We start from the raw sequence: 17,735 nt of genomic DNA on the forward strand, positions 1-17,735 counted from the left end.
AGCATGGGCAGTATGGAGGTGGACCTCTGTGTAGTATCGAATGTGTCTAGGAGGAAATCTTCCTCCACAGGGTCATTATGCATGTCCACCCCATGATAATGTGCTGCTCTATGTAGAAGATGGTTAAACCCTAATGAATCTTCTGGTGGAGATGGTCTAGAAGGGTAAATATCTTCTTGTGGGACGTTGGGGATATCTGGTATATGGTAATCGTCCCATGGATCTGGAGATCCTGTAGGGGTGGGGTCTTGTGGCACATCCCCTGTATCATAATATGGGTCCCCGTGATCATCATCGTCTGGAGACGGAGTAGGAGAACGATGAGGTGGGGGTGGAGGGGGTGGAGGTGGGGAAGGAGGAGGAGGTGAAGGAGGAGGGAAAGGTATTCTGAACGGAGAGGTAGCAGAGTCCTTCCTCTTTGGAGGTGGAGGCGGAGCAGGCTTCTCTAAATGTCTCTTCTTAGTAGAGAGTGTCAAATGTCCAGTTTTTGGATCCTTGGTGAGTTTTTTTGCAAGGGATCCGGTGTAAATAGCTCTGGTGAGGTAATTTGGTCCGTCGGCGCCGAAGGCGTCGGGCCGATGAATTTTTAGGTTTTTCCGTGCCGGTTTGATGTTTAGAACCCGGCTTGGGACCCTCCGGTCTCTTGGTCGGCGCCGAGATGGGCTTCGGCTTGGAAGTGTCGGTGCCGGTGGCCTTGTGTGGTGTGGTCGGCACCGAAGATGGCATCGGTGCCGAAGGGCTGGGTTTCGACCCCGAGGACTTCGGTGCTGAGCTCGGTGTCGAGGTGGAGGCCGTCTTCTTTTTCGGTGCCGAAGTGTGTTTCTCGGCACCGCTGGCAGGCTGGCTCGAGCCCGAGCCGCCGGAAGGCTTACTTGGCTTCTTCACCGGGCCCGGAGGTGGGGTGTGTGAAGCAGTGTCTCTGGTCTTGCCTAGACCCGGAGGCGAAGGCATGACCGAAGCCTTTTTGGGTGTCGGCGCGGGTGTGGGAGGGGGTAGATTGGTACTCACGACCCTCTGCGCCGGAGTGATGTCCTCCACATCTGACTCGTCGGCCTCGGAAGCGCTGACAAGGTCCTCTTCGGTACGATGATGTTCCGGATCGTCGATGTCATCTCCGAAGATGTCGACTGGAATGGACGTCGAGGAGTGTGCCATGTTCCTTCTAGCTCTTCGGTCCCGAATAGTCTTTTTGGATCGGAAAGACTTACAGGCCGGACAGTCTCGAGCCTCGTGTTCTGGGGAGAGGCAAAGGTTGCATACCTCATGAAGATCGGTGTGGGGAAATTTGGACCCACATCGAGGGCACTTTTTAAATGGAGTTCTCTCCATGAACCGGGACCGGAGCCTGGGTAGGCCCGAAGGCCGCCGTCGACGACTGGAACCGAAGGTTTTTGTCGATGAGAAGGCGTGTTGATTGAAGAGATCATGATCAAAACAATACAGCGAATGGGGTGAGGATTACGCGTCGATCGTCGAACTGGAAGCTGTTCAGAACCGGAGCGCGAAGATCACATCCGAGCCCGATGGCGGAAAAAAACAATCTGAGGATGGAGCCGAAGCCCATGCACAATACGATCCAAAGGACGAGTCACCGACCTCGTGACTTCCAAAGACTTTCCAAGAGGAAAAACAAACTGCAAACATCCGGGCCCAACACCAGATGGCGATCAATGCAAAAGTGTGTAATCTGCAGCTCATATGCCTCGAACACTTTGTTGTGTCCAGAATCACTCCGATGAAGAGGAGCTTCTGAGAGGGAGTCAGGTGTGACTTCGGCACGTTGATGGAAAATCCCAGCAAATGCAGGAGGTCGGCCATAGCCTGGAGGTGGGAGACGACAGCCTGGGGCGGGCCCGACTTCAACAGCCAGTCGTAGAGATAGGGGAAGACTGGAACCCCCTGATCTGCGCAGATGAGCTGCGACCACCGCCATCACTTTCGTGAACACCCGAGGGGTGCTGGTAAGGCCAAAGGGGACTACAGTAAACTGAAAATGCTCGTGGCCTACCATGAACTGCAGTTAACGCCGGTTGGCCGGCAGGATGGGGATGTAAAAGTAAGCGTCCTGCAAGTCCAACGCTACCATCCAGTCTCCAGGGTCGAGGTCAGACAAGACATGAGTGGGCGTCAACATTTTGAACTTCAGTTAACGTTCCTGAGATGCAAGATAGGACGCAGGCCTTTGTCCTTCTTGGGCACCAGAAAGTAGTGGGAATAGCAACCACAACCTACTTCTGGGACAGGAACGTGCTCAATGGCTCCCTTGGCCAAGAGTGCCAAAACTTCCTGTTGGAGAAGGGTCAGATGATCCTCTGACATGTGATTGTACTGAGGTGGCGTGGCTGGAGGGGTAGTCTCTAAGGGGAGGGAGTAGCCCCTTCTGACTATTTGCGAAACCCTCCTGCATTTGGTGGCCCTGAAAGGTCGGACTAGGAGGGTTTGGAGGCTGCTGCAGAGGGGCTGTGGTGGACTGGCCCGCCCGCTGGCCCCCAGAACCACGGTGCTGGTTCCCACGTCCCCGGCCGCGTGGAGGCTGAACAGCTTGCACCGGCCTGTGCCTCTGGGCGGGACGTGGCGGGGCACCCCTTTCGTAGCCACGAAAGGGGCGATTGGCAGACTGCGCAGGGAGGGTGGTGGAGAGGCCCAAGGACCTGGCCGTAGCCCCAGAGTCCTTAAAACGCTCCAGTGCGTTTTCTGCCTAATCACCGAAAAGGCGACGGCCATCAAAGGGCATGTCCATAAGAGTGGATTGGACATCCCCCGAAAAACCAGTCGCCCTCAACCAGGCGAGCGTCGAAGGGCTACTGACGTAGAAATCACCCATTCGAGTGAGTGGGTGGTATCCAGCCCACAGCGAATGGTAAACTTTGCTGCGTCTCTCCCTTCGGCAACAGCTCGAGAAAGCATGGCCCGGGCCTCCTCCGGACACTGAGGTAGCACTTGCGCAACCGTATCCCACACGGAGTGGGTGTAATGGCCCAACAGACATGCGGTGTTCACCAACCGCAGTCCCAAGCTGGAGGAAGAAAACATCTTCCCATGATGGTCCAGCTATTTGGATTTCCTATCAGGTGGAGCGGTAGGAAATGTGCCCTTCGAGGTGGAGGACCACCATGCTCTCAGGTACGGGGTGTTAGGAGAGGAAAGTGGGGTTGCTTGGGGCCCGGCAGTGGTCAATCATCCGGTCCAAAGGAGCCCCGGTGTTGTGGCTGGACCAGGTGTCCAAAAGGAGGTCCGTGAGGGCTTCATTAAACGGCAGCAGGGGCTCTGAAGAGCTCGCTGCCGGTTGAAGCACCTCTGTCAGTAGGTTAGTCCTGACTGCCACCGTAGGTAACTCGAGGTGGAGAGCCTCGGCCGCCCTAGGCAACACCACTGCGTATGGTGCTCCCTCCTCTGGAGCCACGGTAGGAGGAGACAACATTCCAAGGTCTGGGGAGGTATCCAGACCACTGGCTTGGCCCAATTCCTCTCTCCAGTCCGGTTCATAACCTAACTGGTCGGTTAAAGGGTCTCCAGACCCCTCCCAGTCCTCCTCACCCTCCTCTGGCTGCCAATCTTGTCTAAAAGAGCCAGGGTAGAACAGGGGCAAAAAAGTACCAGTCGGTGCCAGGTCGTGTCTACCTCGAGGTGGAGGCCGGGGTCGACGTCAGCTGGGGACACAGCAGACGCAGGCTGCAGACGTGGTGCCGGTGGAATCGGCGCCCGGGGAGGCATAACGAGGTCAACCGGCGCCGATCCTGATCCAGGCCTGGATCCAAGAGGAACCTGTGGCGCCAAGGTTGAAGCTGCCGGCGTCGAAGGCCCAGGGCCCCCAGCTGAGTCAGCGGGGCCCAAAGGAGCACCGGCGGAGTCAGGCTGCCCAAAGATGGCATGCATCGCTTCGTAAAACTGATGAAGCTGGGCAGGGGTCGCTCCCGGTCAAGGGGGTGTAAACCCGGAGCCAACCCTTCGGGCTCCGGCACGCGGAGATGCAGGAGGGGCACCACCCGCATCCCTCGTCGCGCTGGCTGACGGACGGGGAGAAGTCAAAGTGCGACTATGCTTCTTCGACTTATTCGACTTACCTGACTCTGAGTGCGAAGACTTGAAGGGAGAATGGTGGTTGCTCTGCGACTGGACCCTCGAGCACCTACGCTACCGGGACCTCTAGCGACGCGGAGCCGGCTGCCGGGCCTCAAATAGCTTTCGGGAACGTTCCCGCAAAGACTTCGGGGCCATGGTCCGGCAGTCGGAGCACGACTTGGGGCCACGGTAGCGCTCCAGGCAGTAGAGGCACACGAGGTGCGGATCCGTCAGCAACATCAGCTGGTGACAGGAACCGCAAGACTTGAAGCCCGGCATCCCTCGTGCACCAGGAGTCGATGGACTCAAAAAACAAAGTCGACAAAAGTCGAGAAAAAAGTCAGTCAAAAAGTGACAGGAGGTACCGCTCTCTCCGGATCTGCACTTGCTGGCACGGAAAAAGAAAGAACAGAACGGACGTCAACTCGCGAGGGCGGTGTCTTTAAGATATGGGGACTGCAGCGCTGGAAGTGTCAACTGTGGGACAGGCGTCAGGGAAGGTCAAAGTGGCACAACCAGTGCTGTTCCAGGTCCATTTGTGAATCCAAGGGGCCAAACTGGAAGTGAGGGCAGACTGTCCGGCAGGCAACAAGAAGGGGCCCCTCCCAAAACCACGGCTCTATTCATGCTCACATTCTGTTGTGTTCAGTCTGGAGCATTTTATTTTACAATTCACTACCATACAGAGCATCTCGGGCCCTAATGACATCCCTCCCACCAACAAGACTTCTATTCCCAGACAATTGTATTTGTGTATACCCCAGCATACTTGAAACATTTGTAAAGATACTTCAGGCTGTTGATCCAGACACTTAAGTTCTCACTAAAATATTGATACACCCTCACAGGGACTGAAAGCAGTAATCTACATTGGTATATGTTCAAATACGATCTCCGCCATATATTCACCATGAGCTACAGATTATGTTGCAAGTTGCCCTCATTCTCAAAGCAACAAGACGCATATTTGTGCATCTTTGCTTGCAACCCAGTTAGAAAAGGAAGAACATGCCCTTCTGTCATATGCGCAGACAAACTAGCAGTGTCTGCATACCTATCCCTCCTGCACTTAGACTTTTATCCCTCCATCCATGATAGTCTATTAAATAATTTCTTGTGGTAGTGAAACTAGATTCTATTAGAAAACAAATTAATGAAAATACAGTTATGGCCATAAAATTAAACTTGCACAAATGGTCTTGATGGTTTGCCCAAGAGTGCGTTTGTATTTGGGTTTAACAGTTCTTAGTGGGAAGTTCAATAATGACCGCTTTAAAAGTGATTGAAATTAATGTCAAAAATCCATCCTCATGAATCCTCAATCCATCCTCAACCATTTCTTAAGAAGGTTGACAGAGATAATCCATAGTCATGGAGGGGCACTTCTGTGACACTATTCCTTAAGAAGGGGGGACAGCTAATCAGGCATATTATTGAATTATGTCTTTCGTGGCTCTGGCTGAAAAAAATCGTGTCGAAGTTTGTACTTGTATGGCTGCTACAATGCTTGACTTGAGAGCACGGTCAAGAGCCCTCTAGCACAGGCTGGGGAGCTCAACTACAGAGCTTGTTCTTTGGGAGGATGCTCATAGGTCCATGGAAGCGACAAATACACCTGGATTGCCAGCCACCTTTAGACTCAGTGGACAAGGCACTATTCTGAAACAAGCTGAGAAAGTGGTATATTTCAGATGATCCGCAATCTATTATTCTATTACCTCATAAAGGCAATTCGGCCACACAGAAATGTCTGTGAAAGAAGAGCTCTTGTTAAAGAAACTATAAAAAGCGGGCTTAGCCAAGGCCGATTGCTTGCCCCATTATCGTAATGTCTTTTAGATAAAATGTGCCAACATGAGTAGCCCAGGCTCCTCCTCCTTCACCAAAAATTGGTGCTAACAATGCAGCACGTTTAATATTTGCTAACAATTTCGTTAAGCTCGATTTGACACAGTCTGGCCTTCAAAGGAAGATCTATGTATTACAAAATATTGTCTGGTCAATAAACTGAAAATTAATACTGATAAAACAAAGGATATTACATGCGCTGAGCACTGATTAGAATCCACCAAGTGGATCATTGAAAAGAAATTTGAAATAGTAATTATTATTTGAGAATGAGTTTCTCAAAACGTTTCTCAGAGTCCCAAGCACTGGTACCAAATGAAAGCGAAGGCCCGTAGTATTTCGGGTAGTTTGATGCACCTGAACAAACCACTGGGAAGCTTCTATACAGTGCAATTGCTTAAAGCCACTTTTGGGAGGAGAATTGTAATGATAACGTATGGTAGTGAATGACTGGTTTTGGGTGGGGAACAAAAATATTATATTAAATGTGTACTATTGGGGGCGTGGCCAAGCAAGATGGCTGAGCGGACGTGAGCCGCTTCAGCTTCGGACCCAGAGTGCTTTTTTAAGCTCAAAACGAGCAGTAAAACGAATGTCCCCACCTGTCTTAAGTCCGTGCAGACCGTGAGGGCTTCCGTGGGTCCCGATCGCAGATATTCATCCTGCCGGTGGTCCTGAAGGGCGAAGAGGTGCAGGACCGAGCCGGCTCACAAGATGGCGCGGGGACCGGTGCCGGACCAGGCTGGCACCACAAATTGAATGCTCATCACTCTCAGGCTCACAGTGGCCGTATCTTCATCGGCGCCAAGTGTCATATCGAGTTTATGGACACTATTCCTGGTGCACAGCAATGTCCCCGCAGTGCGACCACCTTGCCTGGATAGACGCTGCACGCCATGCGGTGGGGAGGCCTCTCACTTGAGCTCCGGACAACAGGATTGCAAGGTGGGGGGGGGGGGGGGGGGGGGGGCGGCATGCATCGGCGTGAGGACTTGCCTGCTGGGCTGGTTCTCCCTGCTCTTTTCGCCTGCAATGAAGACTTTTCCCTGGAGGAGGGCTGGGAACAGAGGCCTGCCTGACCTAATAATGGCACCCGCAAGCTGAAACGCCTCCTGATACAGCCCTGAAGACGTGGCAGCGACGACGAGGGGGTTGAGGTAGGCTGGACATCCTCTCCCCTTTAGTGCAACACCTGAAATATTTGCAGGCACCCCGATGCGGATGATTTTGGGCCTCTCCTCCTGGCCTGCTGCCTGACCCTAAGATGGCCACCAGTCTATGACTGCTAGCAACTAGCACAACCTTGCACCTGGATGATTGGGAATACGGGGACTGCTTGCTGACGCCAATTCACTTAAGGGACCTCTGCCTGCTGCGGCGACGGACTCGCCTCTGCCCCTATGCCACCGAAGAAGGCGGCAAATAAAGTCTCCCGCTATTTTGTGACTGCAGGCAAGACCATCAACCCTGCTGACTCGGACTCGGCGACGACCATGGCCCTCACCAGGGAAGACCTGGTGGCCTCTCTAAGAGACTTTAAAGCTGAACTGTGCCAAGAGATAAAACTAGACCTGTGCGCCACGATGGACCAACTGAAGGCTGACCTAACAGAGAAGATGGCAACTCTTAAGAGAGGATGTGGACGCGGTGGGTACCAGGGTGTTGGAGGAACAGACGCAGGACCTCGACGCCCGCTCCAGCAAGCTGCACGAAGCACAGCAGCACCTTCAGTCCCAATTGCATCAAGTGCTCCTGAAGGCGGAAGACCTAGGAAACAGGCCTCAGAGGGAGAACATACGTATTCGAGACCTAGAAGAAGGGGCAGAAGGGCCAGACCTCGAGGCGTTTGTGATAGGCCTCTTCTCGGAGAGCCTGACGTCGTGCCAATTGAACTTGAAGATCGACCACGTTCACCGGGTGGGGAACCCGCAGACAAGAGAACGCAGAAAGACACGAGACGTCTTGGTGAAGATGCAATCCTTCCAAACGAAAGAGGCTATCTTAGGGAAGAAAGAGGAGACTTCTTTTCAGGGCTATAAATGCACGCTGTTTCAGGACTTGGCACCCTCCACTTTGGCGCGCAGACAAGCGTTCCGTCCTGTCACCACAAAGCTCTGGGAGGAAGAGACTCGCTATCGCTGAACTTATCCTTTTGGTCTTTCCTTCGAATATAAAAATAAGTCCCACCATGTCATAGAACTGAGCGAGGGACTGCGTATTTTGGGCCTACCACTACCGTGAGACGACAGTGCCTCAGGCCCCTCACATGGCTCAGGCAGTCCCGCAGAGTGACTCGCTCCTGGCAAACGGTTGCGATGAACAAGCCAATGCCTAAGTGACAAATCTCCTATGTTTTTTCTCTCTTTTGCGTGGGGATAGCAATTGTCACTCTGTTCAACCGGATCTCATCCTTGTAGCTCAGATGTGGGGTTAAGGGCAGCGCACTATCGGCGCATCAGAGCGACTCAGGCTACACACTCTTGATGTTGGACTTGAGTGCACAGGTGCTAATGATATCACTGATCTTTGTTACTGCTCGTTATATTTCTGCCGCACAGCAGCTAGGGGGTGCGGGCCTTGTCCGTACTGCCCAGAATTTTGTTACCTTTCTTACCAAAGTACCGGACCGAGGACCTGCTGGCGACTCGGCACACTTTCTCTAGGGGATGTCGCGGACTGGGGGGGGAGGGGGGTGGGGGGTCCTGGTGGTGGTGCTAGGAGAGGAGAGACCTCAATGACTGCCAGTTCGAGATTGTGGAATTACAAGAGACACATCTGAAAAAGTCCGAAGACATGCGGCTTCGCCACAAAGCCTATCCTTTAATATACAAGTCCTCGCCCAACTCTAAACACAAGGGCGTGGCACTGCTCTTTCGGGCGTCAGCTCAATTTCAGCCCGAAGCCGTTAAGAACGACCGGGAGGAGAGAGTTAGAATGGTGAAGGGGAGGCTAAGGGGGACTCTTTGCACTTTTATCCCCCTCTATGCACCCAATTCTGGGCAGACGAAGTTCCTCTCTAATACCATTGACTTAATAGGCAGCTTCGCGGAGGGACCCGTGATTCCTCTAAGGGACTTAAATCTGACATGGCAGGACACCTTAGATAGTTCGCGCTCCCACAGGAAGTCCCTTACCTGCTTTCCCAAAGGAGTTAAACAGGAACTGATCACATTAGGCCTATGCGACGCATGGCGGACATTACACGATACCACCAAAGATTACACATTTTTCCCATGTCCACCAATCCTACTCTAGGATCAACTACATTTTGGGTCCCTTCAAGCTGCTCAGATCCTGCCGATTTCAATATCAGATTATAGCCTCGTGTCTATCAGCCTAGCTTGGGGAGGGAATAAAGCCAAGCACATATAGGAGGTACTTCCCGGCCTCGGTTATCCGTGATAAATCCCTTCGAGATGAACTGAGGTCTGCTATCACTGAGTTCTTTACACTCAATACTCTGGAGGCCACTACTCCACAAAACAACTGGGACGCGTTCAAAGCGGTCTTAAGGGGTAAATGCATTCAGCTTCATGCAGTCCTGAATAAACAACGGGCGAAGGAGCGCCTGACTTAAGAAAAATCGCACAAGGCAACACCAACCATTACAGCGACAACTCACCGCGTTAAGGGGTAAATTGCGGGCCATCTACAACAACAGAGCCGAATATGCACTGCTTAAATTACGTCAGACAGCATATTCCCAGGGTGACAAAGTGGGATCCCAGTTAGCACGTCAGTTAAGGGAGAAGAGGGAGCGCAAGTTTATTGGGGGCATCAAGGATGTGGCGGGTCTCCTTACACACACAGATGACATTAAAGCGAATATCTTTGGCCATTCTATGGAGAACTTTACTGGGGCACTCCTCACGATACCACTCTTCAACAGCAATACTTCGACTCAGTGGACCTTCCTCACCTCTCCCTGGTGACTGCAGAGCCGTTGGAGGCTCCCTTTACATCAGAGGAGGTTGGGCTGGCCATTGCCAAGCTTAAATTACATAAAAACCCTGGGGCCTGACGGCACAGTTTTATAAATGCTATGCATCCGAGCTTACCCCATATCTCACCAAGCTCTTCAACGCTATAGCGACGGACGCTAGAGTTTCGGCCTCCATGGCCGAGGAAGTGATCGCTGTCATCCCGAAGCCTGGGAAGGATCCTTAGGTCTGTGCGTCTTCTAGGCTCATAGCCCTTCTTAACCTTGATGCGAAGCTCTACTCTACGATTCTAGCCGCTAGACTTGAAGACTTAATGCCCACGCTAATCCACCCTGATCAATCAGGCTTTATAAAAGGCAAGCAAACCCACAATAACATCCGGCGCACTGTACATCTTATTGAGAAAGTCTCTAAATTTAAATACCCCGCAATCTTAGTGGGCCTTGATACTGAGAAGGCCTTTGACTGGGTGGATTGGTCATTTCTTTTTTTAACTATGCGGGAGTTTGGCTTTGGAGAGCCGTTTATCGACATGGTCAGGGCCAACTACCATCTTTCACAATCACAGGTCTTGGTCAACGGTTACAAATCCCTCCCCTTTCTACTCAGCAGGGGTACGCGGCAGGGTTGCCCGCTTTCACCCCTTTTATTTGCGCTCAGTATCGAACCCCTAGCTGCACGATTCCAAACCAACGAGGGAATCCGGGGTATACGCTTTGGAGGCACGGACCATAAAGCATCCCTCTTTGCGGATGATATCCTGCTCGCTCTCTTGGAGCCGGCCACTTTACCCCAGGCGGTGCAGGAGGACATGCGGAATTTGAGCTGGTCTCTGGCTTCAAAGTTAATTTATCTAAATCCTCCGTACTAAATCTTACCCTCTCAGACGCGGAAGCAATGAGATTGCTGAGTCAAACATCTTTCCACTTGTCCAAACACTCTTCTATACTTGGGCGTTCATCTCACACCCAAAATTGGGGACCTTTAGAAGGCCAATTACCCTCCTCTGGAAGTGCAGCTTAAGCAAGATTTTGAATGATGGAAGCCCCTCTATATCTCTTGGTTGGGATAGATTAATGCGGTCAAAATGACGGTCCTACCAAAACTCTTGTATTTATTCCAGGAACTCCCGATTACACTTGACTGAGACCTTTTACCTCACCTGCGTTCGTCTGTCATCAAATTAATTTGGCAGGGGTGGGGGGGGTTGGGGGGGAGAGCGCGTCTACCCTTCCATGTCCTGCGGCGCCCAAAGATTGGGGGGTGGCCCTTCCGGATTTCCACCTATACTACCAGGTGGCACAACTGAGGGTGGTGATGGAATGGCCCGCCAGAGAGTCGGACAAGCATTGGCTCCATATGGACAGGGCAATTGTGGGGCGCACAATCTGGGATGTCCTGTGGAAGCCTAAGTCAGCCAGGCCAGCGAACGCATACCTCAGCACCCCCACCCGTACCACACTTACCCTTTGGGATCAAATCACGAAGAGAGTGGGATGGACCTTTTTTCCTTCCCCGTACACTCCAATCCAATTCAACCCAGACTTCCCACCGGCGATGAGCGAGGGGCCCTTTGACTGTTGGAGGGAGGGGGGTTGCTTAAAATTAGCTGACTTGTTCCATAACTATAGCATTTTGACATTTAAGAGTTGCAAAAGAGAATTCCACATTGCCCACAGTGAGCACTACCCCTACCTCCAGCTTAAACACTGGGTCACTCTCCAACAAATGAGCGAGGCCGCTACCAGGGAACTCACATCTATGGAAACACTAGTACTCAAAGCGGGATCCATGAAGGGGGTAATCTTCTTGCTCTATGCTATTAGACACATTACACGCCCCCCGGGCGTGCTACATGTCCTTCTGGGAGCAAGTGCTGGGAAGGGAGACTTCGGAAGAGGAATGGAAGCACGTCTGGGGAGACATCCCTAAGCACAACCACTCCGTCGCCTTGAGGGAAGCACACTACAAAACCCTCCTGGACTGGTACCTTTAACCCACTAAACTCAAACGGATCTTCCCTGACACCTCAGATCTCTGCTGACGGGGGTGTGGGATGCAGGGGGATTTTTTTCACATCTGGTGGGACTACCCTGGGATCCGTCCATTTTGGTAAGAAATCCTCTCTCATCTCAAAGACCTGTTGGGTAATCCCATCTCGACAACCATAGAGGGGGCACTTCTAGGCATTAGGGACCCTGCTCTGGAGCACCAAACGAAAGCCGACAAGGCCATTATGTGGTCTTGTCTGGGGGTAGCAAAGCTTGCGGTTGCAGCAGACTAGAAAAAGACAACTGCGCTGGCGATATCCATATGGCATGCCCGCCTGTGAAGAATCCTCTCAAGGGAATACCTGACAGATAAATTCCAGGACGAATACAAGAATTTTGAATACAATTAGGGCCCCCTGGTAACTTACTTGTCTCGGGGGTTACCCTCGGCGGTGTGTCCCCCCCCCTCTTTCCGGACAATGCATCTTTTTCAATTCCAATCAACTCACCGAGGGTTGGCTGATGTACTCTCCCTCTTTCTAGAAGCGTCTGCCCTTTCTATGCAGTCTAATTTTTTCACTACACTCATGATGCTCGCTATACTTTTGTGCAGCTCCACCACCACCAGGGATGGGAAGGAGGGAGGGATGGGGGGAGGGGCTCTCTTTTTGTAGTTTTTTTTATTTTTTTCTATTTTAGGGGTTATTTTTAGGGTTATATGTTTCAAAAGACATCTTCTTGTTTGGTTGCAAGGCGGGTATTGTGGGCTCAGAGACATTTGAACCTGGACCATAATTGGCTGAATGTTTTGACCCTGGGTCCTGTGCATCCTACTGCATTATTTGTGGTTGTATCTGCTTTTGATGCTGAATAAAAATTATTTTGACAAATGTGTACTATTGATGAAAGTGTTGGGTCCCTCTAAATAGTGCGTGTTGTTGGCCATACGGGTGGATCCTTTGCATTGATCATGAGGCCTGCTTGCCACGCAGCAAACTATCAACTCGTTTTTGCTTAAATGATTCTAACAGGGATATCCTCTCCATAAAATGCCCAAATTGTTTACTCGTATACCAGACTAAGATTGCTTAGTCCTAAAACGTTTGCATATTCCTCATAATACAACTGTTTATGGGAACTGTCATCAAATGTTAAGGAAAGGGATTAATTGGAAGAGAGCGTTCTGGTTATGTGTGTTCCAGACATTTATTTGGCTACAATAGAAAAAGGCGCTCAATGGTATGGGTGTAATATATATTTTAAGTAATAAACAAAAGGGATACCTACTAATATTACTATGGTGAAATTAAACGAAACCCAGCACGAGTTAAATTGCTAGCTATGGTACATAGAAAGAAATGTCAATGGGAAACATGAGTGCAAAGTATTCTGAAAGAGCATTGTTATGCTGCTTCTAAGAGCTAACAGATTATGTTCCATATAACCTACATACATTTGTAAATTGATACAAAAAAGGAGAACAGGGCATTCAATACAATGTTTGCTTTCATTCCACTTGAAACTTAAAACAGGTGTGAAACCTAGGGAGTCATACTACTTACATGTTCAGTGTGTGCCATTCCATTGCCGTCTTCAACTATTTGTTCTCCACCTTCAATGTGCTGCACAATACCAACTAGTTTCCTGGAGTACTCTGATATCTCTTCCGTGAAGGTCCTTATACAGTGTGCCATGTCCAAAATAGAGGCACGGATTTGGTTTGCTTCTGTCTCTAGAACAGCATGCTAGATACAAAGACAGAGAAGAAGTAAATCAGAAAATTGAGTAAAAAAGAAAATTATTAGCAAGCACCAATTTTCGGTTTCTTAAATTTGACTAAAGTGAATCTCATGTCAAGTTTACCTGCTTACATTTATGCTTTGAATCAGTCGCCACCAATGTTTCCAGATTTACTCGCGCATCTCCTTCGCTTCAAACTCTTACTCGGGGGTGGGGTGGGTGGGGGGGGAGGGGCTTGGTATATAGACAAGGGTATGTAAAGCTCTTGTTGTGTCAAATTTAAATACTAATTATGTAAAGAAAAGATTATTCAAATGTTGTACCTAGAAGCTATTGGAGATTTTCTCAGCAGATGGTTTCACATAGAGAATAAAGAACAGCAGCCCCGAAAGGACATCCTGTGATTCTGGGCAAATCACTTAATCTCCCCGTGCCTAACAAAAACAAGCATTGGCATAGCCAACAGGTCTCACTTTTGGGACCTTATGTGTTTATTAATACATTTTGGCTATGTTGTAGAGTATTGTGGCTGATGTGTTTTATGTAGAAAAGTTGTAATAAAAAGTGTAATTATGTGGTACTGAGTGTTATGTGTAGTGTATGTATATTGTATTGTGTAGTTATAAATTTGTGGTGTGTTATTACGTGGCACTGAGTGATATTATGAGAATTGTATTAATGTTGTATTGAGTTGAGTGTAATTATGTTGTATGTAATTATGTGTTATTTAATTTTGTCATCCCATGGGAGTGGGATTTCTAGCTGTGCACCGATATTCGGCTTCGAATGAGCATTGGAAGGAGGTTCGGCAACATTTCACGTGCTCGGTCGAATGTGTTTCTATCCATTTATAAGACGCAGAGGCTCGACCTAAAAAATAAGTAATGGAAGGACGGGGCATGTACCAGCAGAGCCCTGTTGCCATCGCTTATTTTTTAGCATGCTTTCAGACATGTAATAAGCATTGGCATGGTCAATAGGTCTCTCCTTTGGGACCTTATAAGTGTTTAGTCATGCAACAGTTGTTGTTGCAAGGATATTGTGCTGCATAACTAAATACTTATAAGGTCCCAAAAGCGAGACCTATTGGCTATGCCAATGCTTGTTTTTACTGTGAGCGACCTACTTAGGACACCAAGCAAGACATACCGAGGGGAGTGAGAGGCCTTCTTAGTATGGGAGCAATTTTGTGGGTGAATGTACCTTTAAATGTAAAACTTTTCTCGGTGGAAACCTCCCATTGCCTTCTCCATACTGTCAGCAACGGTTTATCAAAAGAGTTTAGACAGGTTATTAAAAGATAGTACATTTGTATTCGAATAGGCTAACGATACATTTAGCAACCTTGAGGAGGGGACTAGGCATTGAGTAACTAGGGATTTTCCCTTCTGACAAAGGAGAGGGAACTGCAAGGGGCCAGGTGGCAAGACAAATGGCGGCACCCATGCTTTAGCTTAAACATCTTAAGCTAAAGTTAGGTGCCGAGATTGCTTCAAAAGTGAAGAATTGTTTATTTCTTTACTTTTGAAGCAATCTCAGCACCCGACTTTAGCCTAAGATGTTTAAGCTAAAGCACGGGTGCCACCATTAACAGAATGGCTCACGGAGAACATCACAGCGGCCGTACGGCCGCGAAAGTGATCGCGATCAAAAATCAAAGAGGCAAAAGTGAAAGTAATAGCGATCGCGCGCGCCCCGACACATGCACAGTAGCTCTAGGCTGGCCATGGTAGCACTTTTTGGAGCCCTCACAAAAAGTATCGCCAGATCAGCGCATGCGCTGGGTCAGGCGAGACCTAATAAAAACAGCAACACGCATCAGTCAAAGTCTGTGGTAGGGCACAGATATGCGGTAATCAGTCACTGCGCATTTCCACTCTTTATCCTAATTACGGCGCTGGGAACAGGCCCTTAAGTGTAGTCAGAAAGAGCCCAAAAGCCTAAACAAGACACGCTTCATAAAAATTGAAGTTGTTGCAAAAAAATCTTCTTTTCGCGACTCGTTAAGATGGGCCAAGACAGGTCCAGACTACGAACCCTTTTGAGCCACCTGCTCTCTAAAACAAAAAAGGTGTCATTTTAAGTTTAAGATTAAGAGGGGAGTTACGGGCTTCCCTTTGCAGGTCAGATCAGATGGAAGAAGGGCTGAACACCGACACATGTGTAACTTTGTGGGCATCCTCATACGCTGGGTTGGTAACATTCACAACTAAAAAAGCAACTGCAAAATGAAAACGCAGTGAAGCTGTGTGCAGCGCTATGTATCTGGAGACTGCCTGGTCTACTTGATAATGGGATTGGTTCCTAACACGCTTGCGCCTAGTGTGGGATGCGGCTATGGAAAGGTCCTGACATGTGGCTGGTGAGGCGAGACTCACCCACGTGCCAGCCTCATTCTGCCCCAGCGCTACCTGCTTTTCAAACGCACTAGCCTGTCGGGCTTGGCCTGTGATTGACACAGTCGGCCTGACACATTCCCGGCCTCTCCGATGACCTGCCTTGTTGAACATGTCTCCGATTTTGCCCCTCATTTAAAGTCAAGACTAGCAGTTCTTGGCCCGTCCCCGGCTCTGCCAGCCCGACTCGAGGCTGGATCATATCTGCACACCCTCTGACGGACAGACTTTTCTCACCGCCACCAGTCTGATATATACTGACGCAACTCGGACCCTACCACCTTGTAGTATCGCGAGAGACGATGGGGCAGCCCACGCCTCTCGCTATGATAGGGGGAAGGTTTGTCGGCAAACACCCCTAGAATAAAAGTTATGAAAGTGGGCTCGACGGAGGTCGAGACCACGTGACCATGTTAATAAAACGCCCAGGGCTCTGGGTGGGAGTTAGTTGATAACTACCCACTGAGGTTACCCCTGTGTGCAGTGTGGTCATTTATTACGTGGGCCCAGTTCCCCACGACATTACACTGGCGACGAGGTGGTGTGCCTCTGACCCGCCGTGCCGCTTGTCTGCTGCCGCTGCTCACGCACCTGTTGCCGCGCAGATCATCCCGCTGGTGGTGCGCGCTCCGCGAGCGCTCAGCCTGAAGCCCTGTGCGCCGCTGGAGTCTCGCTGCGGCCCCACTGCTCTATCGGAGGTCGCCTGCAGCGACGTGTCTGCCGGGAGGCTGCGGCGCATGTGCTGGTGCCGCGGCGAAGCACTTTGATCGCGGTGAGTGTGTGCGGGCCCTCTGCTGCCCCCTCTGGCCGCTGGTTATTACCGCACCCCGATGAAACTTTCACCCGGTTTCACCCGTCGGTGACCGGCCTGAGCAGTGCGCGCTGCATGCGTTTGTGCAGTGCCTCCTTCCCTGCACCTCCAGCCACCAGCCTCCACCCTGAAGCACAAGAGGAGTCTTGCCAAGTGTATCAGAGGAGCTCACCCCTCAACAGACCTCTGACTCACTGTACCACACAAGACCACGCAGCCTCACCTCGGGGCCCCCATCCTCTCTCTGGCATAAGGACTGCTGCATGCATCACGCGTGCGTGCCCCGGCCGCGAGGCAGACCCAGCCACCTGTGAGGTGTATGTCACATCGAGGCCCCCAGCCGCCACTTCCTGCAGATCAGCCACCTCCTGCAGATCAGCCACCTGTGTTTGGTATCACCGCCTGGCATTCGCATAAGGTTTCCTCCAGCCATCGACGCCCTGGTGCCGCGCTGACGCTACAGCTTCGCCTTTCTGCGCCCTAGGAGTCGCTGACAGCGGTGTCGCCATGACCACCGTCCCACCCCTGGAGCCTTTCGCCGTCACAGGCCCACCGCCTTCCCAAGCTGCGCGTTGGAAGGAATGGGTAGAACGGCTAGGGACATCCTTTGAATCTGCGGAAATCAAAGAGCGACAACAGCGGTCCATGCTCCTTCACCTGGGTGGCGCGGACATCCATAAATTCGCGAAGACCGTCCACGAGGCCGGACCCCCGAAGACCTACGCCACGCTGCGGGATGCCATCGCTGCGCACTTCGAGCCGTATGCAAACCCAGACTACGAGCGGTTCCTTCTCCGCCAGGCGAAGCAGCTCCCAGAAGAATCGGTTGACGTATTCTACGCCTACGCTCGACTCAAGGAGTTAGCAAGCAAGTGCACCCTGCCTGATGAAGACGATGAGGTGCGGGCACAGTTCATCCAAGGTTGCGCGTCCTCAAAACTGCGTG

The 17,735-nt window shown here is 50.9% G+C and overlaps 1 protein-coding gene across 1 annotated transcript in view; it reads right to left on the reverse strand.

The window, feature by feature from the left end:
* The window catches only part of TRIM23 (tripartite motif containing 23), a 536,318-nt gene that overhangs the window by 267,121 nt on the left and 251,462 nt on the right, over positions 1–17,735 (reverse strand). Inside the window, exon 5 of the mRNA XM_085631767.1 lies at positions 13,405–13,587. Coding sequence (XP_085487893.1) covers positions 13,405–13,587 — 183 coding nt within the window. The remainder of the gene's footprint in view (positions 1–13,404; positions 13,588–17,735) is intronic.

The sequence above is a fragment of the Triturus cristatus genome, chromosome 2_1 (genome assembly GCF_964204655.1).
Source record: "Triturus cristatus chromosome 2_1, aTriCri1.1, whole genome shotgun sequence".
Taxonomy (NCBI): domain Eukaryota; kingdom Metazoa; phylum Chordata; class Amphibia; order Caudata; family Salamandridae; genus Triturus; species Triturus cristatus.